The 24,635-nt window shown below is 43.8% G+C and overlaps 1 protein-coding gene across 2 annotated transcripts in view; it reads right to left on the bottom strand.

Annotated features, from left to right (window-relative positions):
* Window positions 1-2,335: 2,335 nt before the first annotated feature.
* The window catches only part of LOC124789121 (slit homolog 2 protein), a 642,438-nt gene continuing 620,138 nt past the window's right edge, over window positions 2,336-24,635 (bottom strand). For both annotated transcript variants that reach the window (XM_047256411.1, XM_047256410.1), the window contains 2 exons: window positions 11,866-12,005; window positions 2,336-6,042 (listed from right to left, as the gene is read on the bottom strand). In XM_047256411.1, coding sequence (XP_047112367.1) covers window positions 5,750-6,042; window positions 11,866-12,005 — 433 coding nt within the window. In that variant the 3' untranslated portion in view covers window positions 2,336-5,749. The remainder of the gene's footprint in view (window positions 6,043-11,865; window positions 12,006-24,635) is intronic.

The following is a 24,635-nucleotide window of genomic DNA, read 5'->3' on the forward strand; positions in this document are numbered from 1 at the left end:
CCAAGACGCTGTAACCACTGCTCGCCACTAGACCGAATGCCACCTGGAGGCGATATGGGCATGTGTGATGATGCATAGAAACTTTTTTTTTAATCGAGCTTTTGTTCTTCTCTTTTCTACTCACGGAAACCATAAAACATTCTTCTCACTTGTATTCAAATTTAACTTACCTTGTTTCCCAAGTCGCATTGTCGTAGCACTCCGTCAAGGTACTTGCTGCATTTGTGGATCTGAACTGATGGGCAGTTGTAGAGCTTCTGTATTGTGAGAACGAGACGGTGACAAACATTCATAAGAGATTGGCGAAGGTTTTGTGAAGCGTCAGCCCTTCCTTGACCTGTCTACTTATTTTTTTCTGATGTACAAATCCAATTAATATTACGACAATAGTAACGGTCAGATTAGTAGAATCTTTCTCTGATTTAATGAGAGAGTTATAACGGCGACTGCAGGGTCAGATCACCTTCCTTTTCTCTAATTAATAACATTGGCTTACGTAAAGGTTGGATTTCGCTTGAAAAACACACTTCTTGGTGGAGCGATGGGAGTGAAGCACGGATGGCGGCCCGGTCAGCCGCTGGCTTGTGGAACACGCAGATCCGGTATACTGCAGAGGGGTACGGCAAATGTATGCAGGGGTGGCGTCGTGGCTCGGCGAGGGCCAGCTTTCGTCGGCTAAAAGACAGTAGCAGCAGACTCACTCTCCATCAAGACGTCACCGCAGCGAATGTTCTCAGCAGAGGAATGGCAGTCTTTACTGTTGGCCTTTCCTAGGAAAACACAACCTGTTTTTTTTTTTCAGCTTTGTTGGATGTTCCGAGAATTTGCAGAGGACGGGAGTAATGTGGTCCATTTTTACATATGCTCTCTTTTCCCCTTGTTTGAAAGCAAGTAAAACTTTCCGATGGACTACTTGCGTGTCGGTTTTTACCACCAAGTGCAGATGCGACTGGCTGGCGCCACGCCAGTGGAGTTGGTGGGACTTCGAGCAACCACAGGCAGAAATAAGCGTCCAGAGAACTTGTGAAAAAGCAGAGTGCTATTTCACTATTTTTCACGTCAAACGGCTAGGCAATGGCTCAGTAAAAATCATGAGTGCATGATGGAGGTCCAAGGCCCAGAATTCTCACAAAGAACCTTAGAGTGCTATGTTGCAAAATGCCAACGATGTTCACGGCGTCTGACGTCCTGCATATTTATTTACCATGCAAGCACTATATTGGGTTAGGTTGACTTGGGGAATGAGACCAAAGACCGAGGTCATCGGTCTCATCGGATTAGGGAAGGAAGTCGGCCGTGCCTTGTCAAAGGAACCATCGCAGCATTTGACTGAAGCGAGTTGGGGAAATCACGGAAAACCTAAATCAGGATGGCCGGAAGCAGGATTGAACCGTCGTCCTCCCGAATGCAAGTCCAGTGTGATAACCACTGCGCCACCTCGCTCGGTCCACTATATTGGCTGCTAATGGCAATAGGGGGCGGGGCTGGGGGCATGCAATGGTGAGCACAGCATGAGGTTATGGAGCGTAGTTGAGCCGCTTAGTCGGCGAGTAACTCAAAACAGTGCTACTGTGCTGGTGGTGTTGATACAAAGCACAACAATGGCAACGGTAAATGAAGCAAAAATTACATTATATCTACGGCAGTAGTCTCATTAGTTGATATTTCGTCAGGAAGGACACCAAGGAATTTCGCAGAGTGAGAAAGAAGTGGCAGATGAAACATTAATGTTTCTGCAAGATGAGTCGTTGGAATGTGTGGTGTCGTATACGCTCGTCTGTGCAGACAGTGTACATGAAGAGTACAACGATGACGATAACTGCTTAGCAAGTAAATCTAATATTGAAACACGTGCCGAACTAAGTAGTTCATCATCCTTGTCGAACAGAGAGCCGCAAATCCCGTCTCCAGTGAAACGTAGCAAAGGACAATCGTTGTCTAAGGAGCGGGTACTAAAAATAATTACGTACGTGGAAGATCATCCCCAGTATAGTAAAAAAAAAAAAGAACAGATACCATCTTCATATAAGAACATTTTTGTCTACCGCTATGCATCTTCCAGTTTATGTTCTGTATTCTTTATATTGTTTCTACTTTACTATCACCAGATTATACTGTTTTGTGGCAAAATAAACGCAACCTTCAACAATTTCAGTTCGTTGCTTTAATTTTGGACATCGGTGTGTTAGCATCATGTGACTGAAATAGTTGCTTGAGATCAATGAGTATTTATTAGTAAGCAGTGTATCAAGTGGAGTTATTTTATGTAAAATGTGTACGTTCCTTAAGAAAAAGGACATTAGGATGAAATAATTTGTACTTAACTTCAGAAATGTCCATTAGATATTCACTTTATTTGACTAAAATTTACTTCACATACATAAATGCAACATCATAGCCTTTTACAATGAATAAAGTTAAACATTTTGTACCTTTTAGTGAGAGAGAAACATTTAAGCATATCATATGAATATAAAGATATTAATACGCACAAATAACATGTCTATATGAATGTGCTTACACATATATGTATATAATTCTATATATTATATTTTCGACAAAAATGTAAAAAATGTAATTTGTTTGTCTGAGAAGCCCTCCCCGTAGTCATTCTAGATAACGACCTGACACATGTAAGAATTCTTATAAAAATATGAGGGATGACTCCGGGAAGCTTAGGCGACTCAAAACAAAGGATATGTTTTCTTATGGTTCCATACCGCTACGTGCAGTAATTCTGTGTACGCTAGTACACAGTGAATAAAATATAAAACACAGCAAAGATATATATATATAATATGTATGTATATATAACTCTTATTGCAACACCAAATATACGTGCATAGTGAGTTCCCCGCTTCCAGGGTGCGAAGTAGCCCCTGCCTTTATATACGACATGCTGTGCTAACACTGAACAGCAATGCCACATTTGCCTCTTCGAAAGACTGCATGGATGTCCTGCCCGGCTACACGAACAATAAATATCACGACCAACAAATGGTAAAAATGAAATCTTTTTACTGCAAGAAAAATGGGTAAATGGCTTGCTAAAATTGCCAGTTCTACACGAGAAAAGCTATAGATCAAAAAACGTCGGGCCGAGAAACATTTTTTTTTTCAATTTCTGAGAGTTCGTCGCGATTTGTAGATACGTCGTGCAGTGAATTTCTTGAATAGTAGACGGTCGCACTAGGCGAGGTCATGTAACATACAGAGAGCTTAAGCAGTCACCAAACACACGACTGCCTAAGTTCACAGAGGATTGCGGTACATGTGTGCGTGGAGACTGTAATAGACAGAGAGGTTAGGGATAGTAAGAAAACTAGTGAAAAACTAAGAAAGAGTTGATGATGACACTTATTTGTCACTCACTACTGATGACTTTTAGGACGATGTACGTAGGTAATTTCACATGGGAAGGCAGTTGACCGGGTTTCCAAAGACTACTGGGGCTATCAGAAGGTGGTGTATTTGCCATTGTCTTGGTGTACCATCAGGCTCTCTCTCACGTTTATGCGTGATAGATAGAGCCTGGCACGATCACGGTAGCTGCTAGGTTGCTGACAGCAGAACCATGAAATGAGCTACGATTTAGTTTTTTGTGTGGTCTCCTGAACTAACTATTAAAAGAACAATCAGTGTTGTTTCTTTCCTGCCGGTAAGTTCCAGTAATTTCTATGATAAGCCAGCAACAGAAGTGACTCCAACGTTGTAGCCAAGTGGCGTCCCATATGGTAACAACAAGGGCGGGAAGTGAAAGCTATGAGCGCCAGGCAGGATACGGCTTCGGAACTCACTGTGATTCCTTACATTCTACACTCATCCTGATACATGTAACACTACAAATAATTATATGTGGCCATGGTAATGTTCCCTATGCTGTGGTAAATGTTAGTCTCTTCGTGACAACCTGTCACGTTACACAGTCACAATACTAATGACTACGTCCTGACGATTGCCTCTTCAATAAACAAACAAGAAATTAATTTGGTCACTGTCAAAGAGAAACACAATTGCCATTTTTTTAAACAGGTTGACGACATCACACATATCTCAGCCTGTTAGCTGACGGTGAAATAGTTTTCAGTCCACATTAAGATACTCACAAAACAAAATTCTAAACTATTTAGTTAGAAAATATACGGTACTGTAGATGATATGCACGATTCATTCTTTTCTTTCCACATTTTTTGTTTGTTCAAAGAGCTTAAGAAAACGGTGTAGAACAGCAAATAGATTTGTAAACGGCTACGCATAACAGTGGTACACTAACCCAGCAATCATAGGAACAGTCTGATATGTATGACATTTCACAGATGGATCAGATCCTCGTGCATATAAGTAGCAAGCGTAGCCGCTGACCAGCGCCGCGCGTCTCAGCTCCTGACGCGCGCCGTTCGCCAGCGGCCCAGCTAAGATATGTAAAGTAAAGAGCATTTCGTGTCAGCTAACGGTGCTCCGACGTGCGAAAAAGAACAGAAAAAAAATTTCATGCACGTGCGGAGACGCATGTTTTTCAGCTGCCGGAACACTTCCCCGCGCGAACCACGGTCCACGACCCTCTACGAGACTTGTTCACGTCAGATGAGCCAGAACATTAGTCGTGGTTTATTTGAAGGTACGTCAAGATATAGCTGAACAACATCGTTTGGTGTAATCGTTTCCTGTCTTGCAATATTCAAAAGCCATAGTCGATGATCCAATACGCTTAGTTTAACGAGTTTTCGCCAACATTTATATCTCGTTCGTTCAGCTGGCTACCTTAGATGTGTTAGAGCTGTATCATCTTTCGAATTACTTGTGCTCTTATATGAAAGTGTTTAGACGTTATTATGAAACATACTGGGGCTCTTAAAAAATTATCAGGTCGAACTCGTAACTGAAGCTCGTAAATAAGTGCGTGGCAACTATGGAAGAGTATTAAAATTAGAAAGGCTACACCTCGACACAGAAAGTTTACAGTTGTTTACAGAAACAATAAGCGCACCTGAAAGTGTTACGGGTACGTCAGCTTATAAAATAACAAGGTATCTGCAGAGTCTCTTAGCGTCTCAAAAATAATTTAAAGTGTGTTACTGTCAGCTCATCAAAGCCGAGAAATTGGATCTTCTATGTAAGTACCGCTATGAATAACGTAGATCTATAAGAGAGAAGTTTAGAAGTGATCATTGATTTAGAAACAAATATTCTAGACACCTGACGACGTCTTAGAACAGAAGAAACTTAGATGGTTGATGAGGGTTTCTCGGGTTATCAGCCGAGTGAAGGCATCGTTCTGCGGGTACATCTCGACAAGTTTCTTACTTGTCATCCTCATGCCTGAAGATAAAGAGTAGAAAACTTGTCGAAACCTTGCCGCAGAACGACGTCTTGTCTCGGCTGATGAGCCGAGAGGAGTTCAACATCGAAATTCGCCGAGAAAGCCTGCATTCCCAGATAACATGTACGGTATTCTGAAAGAAACGTGTTGTTCTGTTATATTTCGACATGCCTATAAACAACGAATGCCAGTGGAGACCATTCAACTCACGCTCAACTCCACTGAGGCAATAGTTGGTATCTGCATTTTTTTATTGAGTCATCGAGTGGTGGAATACAACTTTCCGACAACAATAACTGCAGGCGGAAGGGGATAGACTGTTGCCGAGGCGGTCGTGCGCCGGGTCCGTGCGGGTAAGCGGCCGGCATCTCTGGCCCTCCAGAGGGCGTCCGACCACAGCGGCGGCTGCGGTGACGTCACTGGAGAACACTAGACGCGCAGCGCCAGCTCCGCGGCGGCGAGCGCCGCCGCCAGGGCTGCCAACACTGGCGTCCGCTGCGCGTCCGCCCGGCGAGCGCCGCCCGTCATGGCGGTCTGACCCATGTTCTTGCCGACGCAGCTCATCTTGTCGAGCGGCATGTTGCGGATGCTGTACTCGCGGTGCTCGTGCGGCATCGTGCAGAGCGTGTGCTTGTTCTGCAGCGCCGCGTCGTCGCGGTCGCGCAGCTGCCGCAACCAATCGTTGTACCAGCGGAGCTCGCAGTCGCATATCAGCGGGTTGTCTGCAACACAGAGGCGGCGGCCCGTCAGTCGCTGGCACAGCCGACACGCATTCGGCACACGTGCAGAAACATTAAAAAATTCTAATTTTTGTCTGGGACGATGGACAACATTTTTCAATGGACACCAAAAGCTGGGACCGAGCGAGGTGGCGCAGTGGCTAGCACACTGGACTCGCATTCGGGAGGACGACGGTTCAATCCCCCGTCTGATCATCCTGATTTAGGTTTTCCGTGATTTCCCTAAATCGCTCCAAGCAAATGCCGGGATGGTTCCTTTGAAAGGGCACGGCCGAGTTCCTTCAAATGGTTCAAATGGCTCTGAGCACGATGGGACTTAACATCTGAGGTCATGAGTCCCCTAGAACTTAGAACTACTTAAACCTAACTAACCTAAGGACATCACACACATCCATGCCCGAGGCAGGATTCGAACCTGCGACCGTAGCGGTCGCGCGGTTCCAGAATGAAGCGCCTTTAACCGCGTGGCTACACTGGCCGGCGAGTTCCTTGCCCGTTCTTCCCTAATCCGATGAGACCGATGACCTCGCTGCCTGGTCTCCTTCCCCAAACAATCCAATCCAATCCAACAAAAGTTGGAAGCAATCACGTCTATAAAACGTCTAGGAGTATGCATACCGAACGATTTAAAGAGAAACGACAACATAAGAATAACTGCAGGCAAGGTAGGTGTCAGACTGAAAGTCAATGGACTAATCCTCTGGAAATGTTGTTTACTCACAACCAGGTAGCTTACCAAACATGGTTCGACCAATACCAGAACATTGCTCGTCCGGCTGGGGTCGGTTCCAGATAGGGGGGATACAGAAAATGGAAAAGAAACGTACAAAGTGGGGCAACGCGCTTTAGTACATGTTCATTGAGTAGTCTTAAGCGCAAACCCACAACCAGGTAGCTTACCAAACGTGGTTTGACCCATACCAGAATATTCCTCGTCTGTCTGGGATCAGTTTCAGATAGGGATGACACAGAAAATGGAAAAGAAACGTACAAAGTGGGGCAACGCACATTAGTATATGTTCATTGAGTAGACTTAAGCGCAAACCCACAACCAGGTAGCCTACCAAACGTGATTTGACCCATACCAGAATATTGCTGGTCCGTCTGGGATCAGATTCAGATCGGGATGTTACAAAAAACGGAAAAGAAACGTACAAAGTGGGGCAACGCGTTTTAGTACATGTTCATTGAGTAGACTTAAGCGCAAACTCACAAGCAGGTAGCTTACCAAACGTGGTTTGACCCATACCTGAATATTGCTCGTCCGAATGGGATCAGTTTCATATATGGATGATACAGAAAATGGAAAACAAACGCACAAAGTGGGGCAACGCACTTTAGTACATGTCCATTGAGTAGACCTAAGCGCAAAAGAGTCAAGAGGTTGTGCACACAACTCCAGTGGGCAGACGCTACAAGAGAGGCGTTCTGCATCACGGTGTGGTTTACGTCAGTTCTTGGACGGCACTGACATTTGCGAGCACACAAGTCCCGGGAATCAGGATATTATGCCGACTATTGACACATCAACGACAACGGCCGGGGTGCCGGCCAGCCTGGATATGGGTTTCAGGTGGTTTTCCACACACTTCCACCGATGGGTAACACTGGACACAGACAGATACAAATTCTGTCGGAGGGTCTGGGAGGATGCATCCGGCAACCAGTAACAATGACAGATGTCTGATGTCCTCCTAAGGGATGCCGACCCTGTGAAGGTAAGGGAAAATGTCAGGAAAAAGAAGGATGTGACATATATTCGCAACTATATTCTGTTAAACTATCCCAGCATCCCGTAGTTTGGAACCATAACACTACCAAGCCTTATTGTTACCACAATAAAAGAAGGAAAAAACGACGCACCATGAAGGAGTTATCCGAATACGACAGAAATCAGTGGTTTTGATGAACATGTACAGAGAAACAATTTCAGAAAAACTGGATTATTTATTCAAAAATTGAGCAATCAATTACTCGTCACTCCATCTGTGATCCTTATGAAAAAAGTTATTCGGCTTGGCATTCATCGATAGGCTTTCCAGATGTTCTTCTAAGGGATGTCGTGCCAAATTCAGTCCAATTGGCGCGTTAGGTCGTCAAAATCCCGAGCTGGTTGGAAGGCCCTGGCCATAATGCTCCAAAAGTTCTCAATCCGCGAGAGGTCCGGCGGCCACGCTGGCCAAGGTAGGACTTGGCAAGCACGAAGACAAGAGAAGTCTTCGTTGGTCATCGGAGCACAGTTCGAATCGGTAATTTTCGCTGAAGACAATTCCAGACCGAAAGCGTGTCCCCTGGGCAACGGTGAAACACCAACCTAACTCTCGCCCGCCATACGGCCCGGCCCAACTGATATTGATGGTCTGGAGTGCTATTTCTTTTCATAGCAGGATCCCTTTCGTTGTCACCCGCGGCACCCTTACGTCAAAGCAGTATGTTGAAGATATTCTACTGCCCGTTTTGTTCCCCTGCATGGCAAGCCATCCTGGGCTTACATTTCACCACGACAATGCCCGTCCGCACACGGCAAGAGTTTCTACCGATTGTTTTCGTGCTTTCCAAATTCTAAACTGGCCAGCATAGTCACCGGATATCTCCCCAATCAAAAACGCTTGAATTATTAGGGGCAGAGTCCTTCAACTAGCTCAGAATTTTGACGATCGAAGAGCCAATTGGACAGAGTTTGGCACGATATCCCTCAGGAGGGCATCGAACGCCTCTATCCATCAACGCCAAGCCGAATAACTGCTTGTATAAGGAACAGAGGTGGACCAAGGCGTTACTGACTCGCTCAATTTGTGGAGATCTTCTTTGTCTCATTGCGTACATCACATCTACCCATTTCCGTCGCATTCGAATAATTCCTTTGTGGTGCTACTTTTTGGCTTAGAATGTTTACTTAATATAATTTCGACACTACGCCATGCAGCACATCTAGCGCCTACTTTGGGCCCCTAGCTGTCAGGAACCCTGCAATACTCTCCCTTATAATGTAGGAGGTTTGGAGGTTAGCAGAACTAAAGTGAAATTAATATTATGTGCGCACCATTGTGCAGGATTATTAAAATACTAAAAATAATAGGTAACTGAGACGGAAATTCCAGTTTTGAAGAATATATTCGCGTCAATTCCACTTCATAGCACAACATTCAAGAATCATAATTGGCACAAGAATTTTATTTACAGGCTTTGTTCTATTATTGTCTGCTCTACATCATTACAAATGTGCACCACAATATTATCTAAAGAAATTATGCTTAGCTGCTTACAGGCGTTGATATACGTCAACGGGGACAGTCGAAAATCTGTGTCCCGACCGGGACTCGAAACCGGGATCTCCTGCTTACATGGCAGACGCTCTATCCATCCAAGCCACCGAGGACAAAGAGGATAGTCCGACTGCAGGGACTTATCTTTGGCACGCCACCCGTGAGACCCACATTCCCAACTTATTGTCACGCACTATATTCGTAGTGTCCCTGCCCATCATACTCATTACTCGCGGCTTTTTGCCGATTCCCGTAAGAGATCAGGTACTGTTTGTGCATCCGCACAGAAGAAGATGGTCAAATGGCCGGTGAGCCTTAATTATATATATATATATATATATATATATATATATATATATATATATATATATATAATTAAATTAGAAACCACGCGAGAACAACTTGGACGTGCGCAGCTGAACGAAATGGGAGAAGATATCTGGAAGCAACATTTATCCAGTAGTCGATGTCAAACGCCGGATAATAATGGGGGTAATAATGGCAATAATGCAGTTTACACAGTACTTTTTGTATGGGTTGTCCAGTTAAATACCTTTCAGCCGTCTAGCTTCCAACCTTATTTTATTTGGCAACCAGTTCCAGCATTTTACTACTGCGTGCTGAGTCCGCAGGTGATGGTTTAATTGATCACAATAGCAAAAATTTACTAGTACCAGTATTTTTGGGCCCTGTTGTGGTCAGAACCGAGGTAGATTCGTCCTACACGTCGGTCAGGGGCCTGAAGATGGCGTAATAAAACGCTGAAACTGGTTGCCAAATAAAATAAGGTTGGAAACTAGACGGATGAAAGGTGTTTAATTTGACATCCTCTATGGAACAGCCGAGTCTTGCAACCATCTATAAAAAGATGGACGTGCAGAGACTTTTTGTATTGTTCACTTTAAAACCATTATGAAATTGTATTTCCATTTTCTTTCATGTGCTGTAAATAAGTTCAGTTCGGTTCAGCCTTTAACGACGAGGGAACAGAAGATAGTTATCCACCCCGCTGCTGGTCAGCACCCAGCTTTACCCGAAACAGTTTAATGGGCGCTATTTTCAAGTTTTTCTGATAGTAATAGAAAAACTACATTTTCTTTGCGAGGGGAATCTAAAGTTTTTATGAACTGAATTAGGAGAAGAATTGTTTTCCAACCTGGTGCAGTTTCTCTGCCAGTGATACACTTACGCTCCTTTCCAATGAAGCATCGTGTGAGGGTTCAGCATTACCGGAATTTATCTATATAAGTCATCAGAGCTGTACCGCAGTGACTAGAATTAGCGAAATAAAAAATATCGCTTTCTTAAAATTTTTGTTGTAAATTAATTTCGAACCAAGATATTATAATGCCATTCCCTAGTAGTTCTCAGGCTCACAACTTAATGAAATGATGAATTACTTATCTGGATTGTAAGTACAGACTTTGTGACGCGGGCGGAAGCAGAACCTCAGTGGTATGTATTAATGCACTTGGCCGGAAATAAAGGCAGGTTACAGCTTAATGTCTCGTCGATACTGTGGTCACTTAGACAAAGGATTTCTTGTGTTGAAAAATGTATACTGAGGAAGCAGGCATAGCGTGTTAAGATAACGTCCAGGCTTTCTCCAGAAGCGATTTAGGCAAATCACGGAAGGCATAAATAAGAAAGGGTAGGCGGAGATTTGTACCCCCTTCTTGACGAAAGCGATTCCACTGCATCACCTCGGTGTAGTCCGACAGACTAATGAGTGTCCATTGGTCACTGGAAATTTTTTCTTATTTGGATTTCCACTTTTTAACTGCAGATCTGTATTAAGATGGAATAATTGTACTGAACTATCTTTTAAAAGAAATGTTATTGTAAATCTTCTCTGTTCCAGCATACATAACTAATTACCTTTCTTTTTAATAGTGAGTAGTACATTCCATTAGCATTTGAGATGAAAAAACTAGCCAAACTACCCAAGAGACTTGTGAATTAGCAGCAGTTGTGTATGTTGAATGTTATTTCATCAAGATGATCCGAAGTAGGAATGTCACGGAACAGACAAATGTTACAGTACAAGTGAGCTATTTTTCTCGCTGGAAAGAGACGTCAACAACTTAAAACGATCCTAAACTTTGTTGTGCTATCATTTTTGTAGAACCTGATAAACCGATTGCGGCTTTATCTTCTCCATAAAGCGTCATGGGAAGACAGTTTTAGAGGTGCACGCAGCTAGTACAGGGAATATCCTGCCTGTTATTGTTGGTTTTCTAAATCAGATTAGCTACTTCATAGCAGTACCGGGGGTTAAGCAAAATTTCATACAGTGAAATTTCCTCAGTGTCAATGTGAATAAACTTCAAATTCTCCCGTACTGAATAGTAGGGAAGTGAGAGTGCTAAACAGAAATGGACTACTAGATTAGTGAGAAAAAAAGAAATGGGACAACAGTCCGACAAATAGCGTCAGCGGGAATGATAGCCGATGTCAAGTGGAATATATGGTAACTGAAAAAATGGATATGTAAAGCAAATATTTTCCATGCCTCACTTATAGTGGGTGCAGCACATACCCATAATGTCGACGACGCGGAGGGTATCCATGATGGGCTCCATGACCTCCTCCGGAATGTGGGTCAGCTTGTTGTTCTGCAAGTTGAGAGTCTCGAGCGAGTTCAGGTTGTCGAAGACCATGGCAGGCAATATCTTGATGCTGAAACACAAAAGCCCTCCATTAATTATTGCGCCGTGTTTTTATCGGCTGAGAGATTATACATTTTCACTTCTTCATCAATTATTAAATTTACATTTCATACAATCTGCAGCTTATTACTCATGTGGTACATCATATGATTAGAAAAACGTATATTTGTATAAGCAGACAAAGAGCATATAGTGGCCGGTAAAATATCATAACAAGTAATAGTAACTGGAAACATAAAATTTTATTTGTGTTATTTAGGGAAAAATACACTCATAAAAAGAAACCTGACGCTCCACGAAGGAATTATCCGGATGGGATGGATATCGGTAAATGTGATGTACATGTAAAAATAAAAGAGTGATTACAATTTCAGAATAAATTGGATGATGTATTCAAGAGAAAGAGCTTCACTAACTATGTAAGTCAATAATGCATTGGTCCAATTATGGCTTTTATTCAGGCAATTATCAACGGCTTGGCATTGACTGACAGAGTTGTAGGATGTTCTGTTGAGAGATATCGTGCTAAATTTTGTCCAAATGGTGTTTTACTACAAACGTTCTCAATTCGGGAGGGATCCGGCGACGTTCCTGGCCAAGAAAGGGTGTGGAAAGCGTGAAGACAAGCAGTACAAACACTCGCTGTGTGCGGACGGGCATTATCTTGCTGAAATATAAGTCCATGATAGCTTGTTTTGAAGGGGAACGAAATGAGGCAAAGAATATCTTCGACGTCCTACTGTGTTGTGAGGGTCCTGCTGATGACAACCAAAGCCATGCTGCTATGGAAATCAATCCCGTCTCCGGCCATCCTGATTTAGGTTTTCCGTGATTTCCCTAAATCGTTTCAGGCAAATGCCGGGATGGTTCCTTTGAAAGGGTACGGCCGATTTCCTTCCCAATCCTTCCCTAACCCGAGCTTGCGCTCCGTCTCTAATGACCTCGTTGTCGACGGGACGTTAAACACTAACAACCACCACCACCTGCTGTGGAAAGAAATGGAATCCCAGACCATCACTCCTGGGGCCCTATTCTGTATCTTTCCGGAATTTTGCCGATCGGTTCTGTATGCGAGCGCACCGAACGGTCTTGTTTTCGAAACAGGCCCCAAACATTATTCAGTACGCATTTTGAAAGCAATGCCGAACGGTCCTAGCGAACCGTAACGCTATTGTCAGTTCTCCTCGCGCTAACCAATGAGAATCAATCTGCCTCAGATCCGCACATGCGCACTGCAGCGCCACAGCGGCACGAACTCGAAGAGGCTAGCAGCCGACACAGGCATGGTATTCTTCACAGTACCGAAAAGCGTGGTTAGAGTACGTAATACTGTTCAAATTTCGCTGACCACGTGCTTCCATGATTGCATGATAACGACAGAATGTTGACTGTCTTCTGGAAACTGTCGTAAATGTCACATTATGTCATTTTATTCTTATTCACGTTGACGTCTTGTTTTGGATTTTACGCTTGGGAATATGAGTTAGGAATGGAGTGTTGTACCACATTGTACAAATACATCTATAGAAACACCCGAAAAATTCGTCATTTTTCCTGTTTTCCGTCGTTCCTTTGTTCCTTCAAAATTCATGGAGGTATGTTCCGTCTATGCAACTAATTGAAGGTAGTTTGTTTATTGCCATACGCGTTTCGCTTCCTGTATTCGTGATGATGCTTCACACACAAAATAGGTGAAACGCGTATGGGAATAAACTGCCTTCAATTAGTTGCATCTCCAAGAGCCCGAAAAATTGTTTAACAGAGTGTCAAAGAATTAGATGATGCATATCTTGTGGTTGTGCTCGCTCCTTGAGATCCAAATGATGAATAGTCTACTTCCCTATATGATACATCAACGATTTGGTTCATAAAAACAAAATTTAAAAAATAGCCTTTTTGAGAGAGTGTGGCGAGTGCAGCTATAGAAGTTCGTTGTAGTTTGTAACATGCATCTGATCAATCAAAATGTTTCATATATGGTGGTATAGTCTGAAAATATTGTGGCGGGAACCTTTCAAATCTGTCTACTGTTGTTGACGATTCGATCGCGGATAAATACTTGTGACAAGCTTAAGTACAAAGACGATTGCTGCTAGTCTCAATCGTAGTAATTTACGTTGTGCTCTTAGATTCCTGTCTGATCACACTCTCGGGAATTGCTACGTATTCCGAAAAACATGGTGAATTATTTGTGACGAGAAGTATGAATGTCACTGTCAGATGTTTCACGCACAGTAATTTCATCTTTCATTTCTTGAGCATATGGAAGTCACGAAATCGGAGATACTCGTTGCAATACGAATTTCACGAAGCATCAACATCTGGTAGGGACATCAATGATAATGGTTCTTGAAACAAGTATATTTAAAAAGGTCACATAATACACCGTTATTCATCAGTACCTCCATCGTTGCAGAAGACGACTACACAAAAACTATGGTAGGTACAAAAAATATATAGATATCAGTGGATAGAGCATCCAAAAAAAAAAAAAAAAAAAAAAATGGTTCAAATGGCTCTGAGCACTATGGGACTTAACTTCTAAGGTCATCAGTCCCCTAGAGCTTAGAACTACTTACACCTAACTAACCTAAGGACATCACACACATCCATGCCCGAGGCAGGATTCGAACCTGCGACCGTAGCGGTGACGCGGTTCCAGACTGTAGCGCCTTTAACTGCTTGGCCACACCGGTCGGAAATAAAACAAAAAAACTGGTCGTTCCTAACATTTGCAAAAGCGTTCTGTAACAAGTATTGATAAGGAGCATCAGTTCTCTAACTCACTTCAGAGTTGCTCAATATAGGCACCATTTGTGACACGACAAACGTCAATATGTGCAGGCACTTCATTGAGGTCGCTGCTAGTTCTGCTGACAAGGAAGGCATAACAACAGCAGCCTCCTTCGGATATCTGTTCATTGAGTATCCTATCTGCAGGCCAGAACTAATTCTAGGTGACATTACAGGGGAGATGGTCTGTCTACGTGTTCTCACACACCTGCCTTCTCATGGCGCGCTTTGAAACTACGCCATGGCGCTTGTAATGAATCAAAACTTTGATAAATGCTCTATCCTGTAGTATAGCACCTTTCTCCGAATGTCTTTTAGCTTTTAGGCAGTTGTTGTGTGAAACCCTGTTATTCATGACACTGTTATGATGTGTCAATAACTCTAGTAATTACTTCCTGGAGGCCGAGTGTGGGAAGGGAAATAAAATATTGACAATTGCTTGCATCTAAATGTTAATCGTTTATGGTTTACCGGAAGCAATTTCTGTTAAAACAGGTCCTGATCCTGGTGCAAATCTATATTAAGACGATACTGGGTTTTTCAGGTGGTTCCGATGGGTCTGATATATCTTCAATGCACTCTCAATTTCATCAGCAATGAAATCCACAACCATGCCTGGCCCCAGACTCGTTTGTGTTAGTGGACTTTGGTTATTTATATTCATGAGAGTACTATGTACTGGCTGTAGATCAGGGGCCATAGTTTACACTGATGTTATCTCTGGAGTGCCATGCTTGAATTTTTTCATTCTGGTTATAGATCTCCACCATCGTATATTGCGACACTTTGAGAAAACAGTGACAACTGCAAATTCACGGACATATTTTACGTGGTTTTGAGATAAAGAAGTATTGGAAGAGTTGTGACGTACAAAATACTCTCAAAAACAATATTTAGTTCACTAAGGTTGTGTTACGTGTTTCTGCAGTGTGAGGACATCAGTGTATGGATACGTGTACAATTTAATGAGTAAAAAATGAGCAAGTACAGCTGCCACGAGCATTGAATGAACAGAGAAACCGTGCAATAAGGCTATGATGCGAAATATCAGACACTAAATTTCCAAATACCATCGCAGTGAGCGACCTTAAGTAATAAAAAGTTTCAAAAATGGTGGTTCTACGTCTAACCATTACTTCAGCAAAAACTGTGTCTCATTTTGGTGCGATTCCCTCCGCACACTCGGCACCGAACTGAAAGACCTTTTTGGGTCAAAAGGCGATCTCTTAGTTACGTAGTCTAAGTTTGATGCTCTCTGGAAAAATGAACAGTTGATGTCAGTGTGAGTTTCTGGAAGATGTTTATTTAGTGGCTGAAAAATAATCGAACAAAATAGTTTACAAAGTGTGAGATACCAAGTTCTAAGGCGAACATGTTTCTTACTGCTTTAGTTCATAGAGCTAAAGTGGCTTTAGTCGATTTCAGCAACACGAGTGGGCAGAATAACGAAATGGCCTTTAGTGTTTTTTCGGCGGAATGGTTTTGACCTACTACCGGAAGTTAAAGCTAGAGACACACGACTCGTCCTAGGTTCTATGCAGAGTTTGCTGACTTTGTATGCTATTAGTAAATCTTTGTGATCGATACAAGCGGTTGAGATCTCGAATCATTGTCGTGGTTGTTAGTTGCTTAGTGGAAAAAATCCTGGAAGACACTGACGGTGCAGTGCTGATACGTATGACCACAATTTAGTAGTGATAAGTCTTATTGGAGAACAGCCCAGTGGCTTCCTGTAGCAGGAGAGCACTCTGTCTGTAGGCGTGTTCAGAGGTCCTTTCTGCAAGTAACATCACTCGATTACTACTTAAGTAGTTACGCGCTCCGAAAATTAGGCAGTACTGACTTGCATTCCCATATACCTTAACGCGTCATTCGAGGCAAAGAAAGCAGGCGTGTGGCAGGTAAATATGTGTGTCACAGCCTCTTGATCGCAAAATGCTACACAAAGGATGCATTAATGTAGATTTTGCACACTTCGCACATGGCATGGGGATACAAACACAAATCTTAGGGGAAGTGTATTTGGTCTTTATATGGTATATCACCGGGACAAGGACAGATTAGCTGTGATTAGTAAAACACAAAGACAGACCAATTAGAAACTCGGCGATTGCCAACTATCCGAGGAAAGGAACGCTCCACCATCACTTGTACGAATTTCTTTGCTTGGGCAGAAAACTGTACACTGAAATCGAGGGCATATTCGTTAATACCACGATCACGACAAGGAAAGGGTACGCCGTGCTGGGCAGACGCATAAATCGATCGCAGGTAACCACGTAGTAAGTGCATCGATCACCTGATAAAACTTGGCGACTTCCGGGACCTCTCGATCTGTAATAACGTTCTTTATGAACGTCTCCTTTACTCTGGACATTGGGGGCAAGTTTTGCTCTGAGATGAGGAGCTTGGCACGGGCGAGGAAGGCGTAGCCGGCCACATCAAAGCAGTCAGGAGACGGGTGAGCAAAAAGAAGAGAGGCGGGCTGAGGGGTTGATGCAGTGGACTGCATTCAGGACCACAGCAGACCAAATTCCCGTCCGTCCACCCACCTTGGATCTTGTGCAGCGCCTAAGGCGACTGCCGAAGTGGTTCCTTTGAAAGGGCGCGATAGATTTCCGTCCCTATAAGGGCCTCTCCTCCGTTTCTGATGACCTCCCCTTGACGACAAGTGAAACCCTAATCTTCCTTAAAGAAGCAGTGGAATGACGAGAACTAAAGTAGAAAAAGGAGTTTAGATTTAGGTGGCGCTTGGATTTCTGTCGTACCTCGATCCTGGAGTGAAAGCTCCGTGTGGGAAACCGCTTGAAATCCGCCAGAGGGAGGTATTTACAAGGAGTTCCTGTCACAGTCTATCAAAGAATCAGAGTGCGCCAACGTCTCAAGATGCGAACCACAAGTTTATCAAATCGACTAAATAATCATCGAAAGAAGCAAAAACTATTACCAGTGTAAAAAGTATTCGAATGCTTTTAGCTTTTGTCTTTCAGAGTTATTCTGAACTAAATGGTTGTGATAAAGATTATATGGGCGGAATATTTCATAATACTGGTAGTTGTTTGTTAAGACTGATGTACAAAACGCAAACATAGTTCACACATAATCCTCAAATCGTAGTACTTGAGAAAAAATCCGGACACATAGGCAGCAGAGTATATGTGGACAGTCCATGATTTTTTTCTCTCATTTTCTTTTTTTTTTTTGAGTGGGCGATATTTCGAGCTCTTCCGATCTCCTAAGAGGCATGAATCAACAGCCACGATGCCACGATGCCATTATAACCACAATGGTTAGTACAGCCAATAAATCTTGTAAAAATAGCTGTATGTGCGAAACAGTGGGTCAGTGTAAGGAAATACGTCAAGGCCCTCATTGGTTAGGTTAAATGAGTGCAAAATAATCTGATAAATCCGCAAAGGAGAAAAGATCTTTCCAAGAACCCTAGAAAAATTTAATGCTACAGAAATTCGCTAAGTATATCGAAAACTTCGATCTACTCACCGACGGATCTAACGTGGAACGAGAAGAAAGCGAAAACTATCTTAAATCTCGTATTAAAAAAAAATAATAATAATCATCCAGGAAGTACGTACATAGTTACCGTCGCTCACATTTGAAACTGATGTTGTAGATATAAACATTGCTGGTACCAGTTGAAAAATGAATAAAACACCAGGCGCCGGTGGAACTCTGAAGTGTCTTACAGAAAAGTGGCAACATATCTGACGTGCAAAATTATGCCCCAATATCGTTAAAATCTGTCTGCTGTTGGAGCTTTGACTGCAGTCTTGGTCTGAATATTTTTAGTTTCCTAGAGGGGGAAAATCTTCTGTTCAGAAACCAGCGTGGGTTTAGAAAGCATCTCTCGTGCGTCACACACATCGCCCTTTACACACATACTCTCAGGCGAGCTTTCTTGGGGCGAGGCGAACTTGAAGTTCTGCACTGCCTTGACTGTTGCTTTGATTCAGGATAGTAAGTATAGCACCAAGTTTGGTCACTTGTAATAATTAAAAAAAACTTTGGATCATTTCGGAATTCTTTCGAATCACAGTGTGCTTCCACGCGACCTTGTTTTTGTTCATCAGTCAGCAGTCTTGGCATTAATTTGGAAGCCACCCTTTTCATTCCCAAATCTTCTGTGACAATTCGCAGCAATGAACTCCAAGTCATTGGCGACAGCTCCACAATTTCTTCAACGGTCCGCCGTCGATCTTCGTTGATGACTGCGCGATCGCTTTCAACATTTCCACGTGTTTGGGTCGTGGAAGGACGATCAGAACGAGTTTTGTCATCGGTTGACGTTTCACAATTTCTGCAACGGGAAAATCACTCAAACGCTTGGGTTTTCTACATCTGCATCTGCATGGATACTCTCCAGATCACATTTAAGTGTCTGGCAGACGGTTCATCGAACCAGCTTCACAAGTCTTTACTATTCCAATCTCGTATAGTGTGCGGAAAAAATGAACACCTATAGCCGGCCGGAGTGGCCGTGCGGTTCTAGGCGCAACAGTCTGGAGCCGCGTGACCGCTACGGTCGCAGGTTCGAATCCTGCCTTGGGCATGGATGTGTGTGATGTCCTTCGATTAGTTAGGTTTAAGTAGTTCTAAGTTCTAGGGGATTCATCATCACAGCAGTTAAGTCCCATAGTGCTCAGAGCCATTTGAACCATTTTTTGAACACCTATATCTTTCCGTACGAGCTCTGATTTCCCTTATTTTATCGTTGTGATCGTTCCTCCCTATGTAGCTCGGTGTCAACAAAATATTTTCGCTTTCGGAGGAGAAAGTTGGTAATTGGAATTTCGTGAGAAGATTCCGTCGCAACGAAAAACGCCTTTCTTTTAACGATTTCCAGCCCAAATCCTGTATCATTTCTGTGACACTCTCTCCCATATTTCGCGATAATACAAAACGTGCTGCCTTTCTTTGAACTTTTTAGATGTACTGCGTCAGTCCTACCTGGTAAGGATCCCACACCGCTCAGCAGTATTCTAAAAGAGGACGGACGAGCGTAGTGTAGGCAGTCTCCTTAGTAGGTCTGTAACATTTTCTAAGTGCCCTGCCAATAAAACGCAGCCTTTGGTTAGCCTTCCCCCACAACATTTTCTGTGTGTTCTTTCCAATTTAAGTTGTTCGTAATTGTAATACCTAGGTATTTAGTTGAATTTACGGCTTTTAGATTAGACTGATTTACCGTCTAACCGAAGTTTAACGAGTTCCTTTTAGTACTCATGTGGATGACCTGACTCTTTTCGTTATTCAGGGTCAAGTGCCACTTTTCGCACCATTCAGATATTTTTTCTAAATCTTTTGCGGTTTGTTTTGATCTTCTGATGACTTTATTAGTCGATCTGCAAACAACCGAAGACGGCTGCTCAGATTGTCTCCCAAATCGTTTATACAGATAAGGAACAGCAAAGGGCCTATAACACTACCTTGGGGAACGCCAGAAATCACTTCTGTTTTACTCGATGACTTTCCGTCAATTACTACGAACTGTGATCTTTGTGATAGGAGATCACAAATCCAGTCACATAACTGAGACGATATTCCATCAGTATGTAATTTCAATACGAGCCGCTTGTGTGGTACAGTGTCAAAAGCCTTACGGATTCCAGAAATACGAAATCGATCTGAAATCCCTTTTCAATAGCACTCAACACTTCAAGTGAATAAAGAGCTAGTTGTGTTTCACAGGAACGATGTTTTCTAAACCCATATTGACTGTGTGTCAATAGACAGTTTTCTTCGAGGTAATTCATAATGTTCGAACACAGTGTATGTTCTAAAATCCTGCTACATATCGACGTTAACGATATGGGCCTGTAATTTAGTGGATTACTCCTACTACCCTTCTTGAATATTGGTGTGACCTGTGCAACTTTCCAGTCATTGGGTACGGATCTTTCGTCGAGCGAACGGTTGTATATTATTGTCAAGTATGGAGCTAACGCATCAGCATACTCCGAAAGGAAACTAGCATCGTCCTTGTACGCCATTTTTAACATTTTAAGAGTTTCTGTTCCACTTCTTAATGACAAAAAGCAGAAATTCACCACCGCACTCTGTTCATGAAAATCACGCATTGCAAACACGACCATCACATAGAACAGTTATCTCTACGAACGCTAATCTTCTTCAGTGACAGCACTCGGCTTAGTGACTGCAATATTCGCTCTATGCGCTCCTAACGGCAAAAAGCGGTACTACGAAAGCGCAGCCCACCAAAAGATTCGTACCCGCTCGCATACTTTGGGTGTACTCACATTAGATATGGCTACAGAAGTATGTACGACATTGCACGCCTATGTTATTCCGAATTACGATGCAATATTCCTTTGGACACGCATGCAATAGAACCATTATGAAATACATGAAATGTATTCGCAATTACGAATATGGATAATCATCAGCTGTATAAATAGGATAACGGCAATGGAACTTTGTTCCGGACAGAGACTCGAACCCGGGTTTCCCGCTTATCGCAAGCGGTTGCCTTACCGTTACGTTACCCGAGCACAACTCACGGCCAGATCCAACCTTCCAAATGTCGTCAGCCATGTGTCTACAATCTGCACTCGCACGACCGTTACGTATATTCCTGTAGAGACAGAACATTTTACTTGAAAACCGCTTGCCCGGTGTCGGTGGATAAATTCGATATTCCAGTAATACGGAAAAACACAGGCACTGCAATATAGTGGGTATCCGCTGACACCGGCCAAGTGGGTTTCAAGTAAAATGTCTCGCCTGTACAGGAATATACGTAATGGTCGTACGAGTACAGGTTGACGAGATACGGATGTTTGGATCTGGAAGTAAGTCTGGCTCGGATCGCCTAATGGCCAGTCGTGGACAGACACTCTTCCTGTGCACACAGCGCGGAGACGGGCGGCCGCGCCGGCCAGCTTTCACATCGCCGTCCGGTGCTGAGGTGGGACGCCGAGCAGCGTGTACGGGCGTGGTCTACGTGTTTGGTGTATCATTATCTGTAAGTACAATGTCGACAATTAAGAGAGCCAACAGCGTTCAATGTGCTTCCGATCGCGCTACTTTGCGGCCGACGACATTTGAGATTGACGAGAATATCTTTGAAGATTTGAAATTGCCTGAAGGTATAGTCGACAAGTTCTAATTCGACTTTGTGCAGTACTCATTATTTGTCAAATTTATTTCGAGTTACGCTTGCGAGAAATTTGTAGAGGAACATGTTGGTGTGAGACAATTTCGGCATACTGAGGGCAGCCTTAGTAATGTTCAGATCCTGCCCTTGAGATACGGAGTGAGAACCGTCACAGTTTTTAATACGCCACCTGAAAGAAATAATGAGCTCATTGCACGTCATCTGTCGCTGTACGGCGTTGTCTTGTCGGTCACCAACGAAAAATGGTCGAATGCGCATCGTTACTCAGTTAACAGAGCCGTGAGAAGTGTACGTGTAGATTTAAGAAAGCGCATAACTTCTTATGTTTTCATTGGCGGCTGCCGCGCGCAGGTAACTTACATTGGGCAACCTGCTACGTGATCTGCCATTAAATGGAACATATATAGATAAACTGCACACGTCGACGTCCATTTCAGGCTCCATGAGAACGTCCTGTAGACGGTAGCGAGAGACTTGTTTCATTTTTGGGTTAGTTAGTTGCCGGGACTGCAATCTAGCCCCGACACACGTATCAGGTTTACGAAGCGGAAATGCCAGCTCAGGTTGAAAATAGTGCCAAAGACATTCAAGGAAGGATGGGCGTCACTTCAGCCCGTCATCCACGTTTGGAAAGATGCCGCAGGATACCAAAGACTCGCCGATCACCTCTGGAAATATTTCGAGTGAGGTGGAGGAGCAGGTGCGTATCAGTTTGCCTGCACCACCCTTAACGGAAGAGATGCCGATAGGAACGAAGAAAGGACTTCGATGGAGAAGCAAAGGGCGCAGTGGCAAAGAGAAGAAGCCGGATAATTTGATCGACATGCCATGTCAGAAAGAGGAGGCGAAGCTGCACCTCCGTCTTCTTGCTCAGAGCGATGCGAGAACACTGAGAGGCAAGAACGCATTGACGAGCAATCCAAACGCTTGAAGGCATTGCTGAGCGCCGAGAAGGAACAGGGAACAGCACTGGAGGCTAAGAGGAAGAGTGAGCTGGGCAGCGAGCAGCTGCTGCAGCGACCCGCAGGAACTCGCTGACGTCAGCCGCAGCCGTGCGTGGCGGCCAGGCGGACGCGTCCACGTCGATGGACTCCGCCGGCGGCGGCGGGCAGGGCAGCGCGCGGTTAGCACGTCACACAGTCAGCCACGGGTTCGTGGTGGCAGCAGCATGAGGAGATGCAGCAGTAGCTGCCCTCTAGCATGTCTACCGCAAAACAACTCTCTACCCTTCCTGCGCACGCAATGGTTTTGACATTTCGGTTCATACTCCAGGCGTTACAAACGAACTTTCTGTGAGGGCGTCGGGAAGGATGAACCCAACACTGAGATCTAATCGCCCTACGTAGCACCAGGTGCGATATGAAAAACCCATAAAACACTGAATCGACAAATAAACTGGTATAGGCAAGCGTATTCACATACAGAGATACGTAAACAGGCAAAATATGGCGCTGCGGTCGGCAACGCCTATATAAAACAAGAAGTGTCAGGCGCAGTTGTTAGATCGGTTACTGCTGCTACGATGGCAGGTTATCAAGATATAAGTGAGTTTGAAAGTGGTGTTAGAGTCGGCACGCGAGCGATGGGACACAGCATCTCCGAGATAGCGATGAAGTGGGGATTTTCTTGTACGACCATTTCACGAGTGCCGTGAATAGCATGAATCCGGTAAAACATTAAATCGTCGACATCGCCACGGCCGGAAAAAGATCCTGCAAGAACGGGACCAACGATGACTGAAGAGAATCGTTCAACGTGACAGAAGTGCGACCCTTACGCAAATCGCTGCAGATTTCAGTGGTGGACTATCAACAAGCATCACCGTGCATGTCAGCAGGGGCTGTTCAAACTGGTGAAGGCTCTATGATGATGTGGGACGTATGCAGTTGGAATGATATGGGACCCTTGATACGTCTAGATACGACTCGACACGTACGTAAGCATACTGTCTGATCACATGCATCCGTTCATGTTCATTGTGCATTCCGACGGACTTATGCAATTCCAGCCGGACAATGAGACACCCCACACGTCCAGGATTGCTACAGAGTGGCTCCAGGAAAACTCTTCTGAATTTAAACTCTTCCGCTGGCCACCAAACCCCCCCAGACATGAACATTATTGAACATATCTCAGAAGCCTTGCAACGTGCTGTTCAGAAGAGATCTCCACTACTCTTACGGATTTATGGACAGCCCTGCAGGGTTCATGGTGTCAACTCCCTCCAGCACTACATCAGACATTAGTCGAGTCCATGCCACGTCGTGTTGTGACACTTCTCCGTGGAGGCCCTACACGATATTAGGCAGGTGTACTGGTTTCTTTGGCTCTTCAGTGTGTGGCAAGGCACCGTTCGCTAGTAGATTTGTTGTATGGCACCTGCGCTGACTTTGCCAAACTGCAGGAGGTAGTCACACTCTTAGAAGTGACCGGTTATGTATTTATTACACACATCAAAAAAAGTTTTGCATCACCTCGGTTCCGAGAGTTCTGGAACTTGTACAGAAAATTGGAATAGAGATCAACATAAACATCATTTCCGCCCTTTTTATTGCTCACGGAAACCACGCATTAAATGTTGTAGCACCATACAGTGAGACCTTCAGACGTGGTGGTCCAGGTTGCTGTACACACCGGTACATCTAATACCCAGTAGCACGTCCTCTTGCATTGATGCATGCCTGTATTCGTCGTGGC

Source organism: Schistocerca piceifrons, chromosome 3, assembly GCF_021461385.2.
Source record: "Schistocerca piceifrons isolate TAMUIC-IGC-003096 chromosome 3, iqSchPice1.1, whole genome shotgun sequence".
NCBI lineage: Eukaryota > Metazoa > Arthropoda > Insecta > Orthoptera > Acrididae > Schistocerca > Schistocerca piceifrons.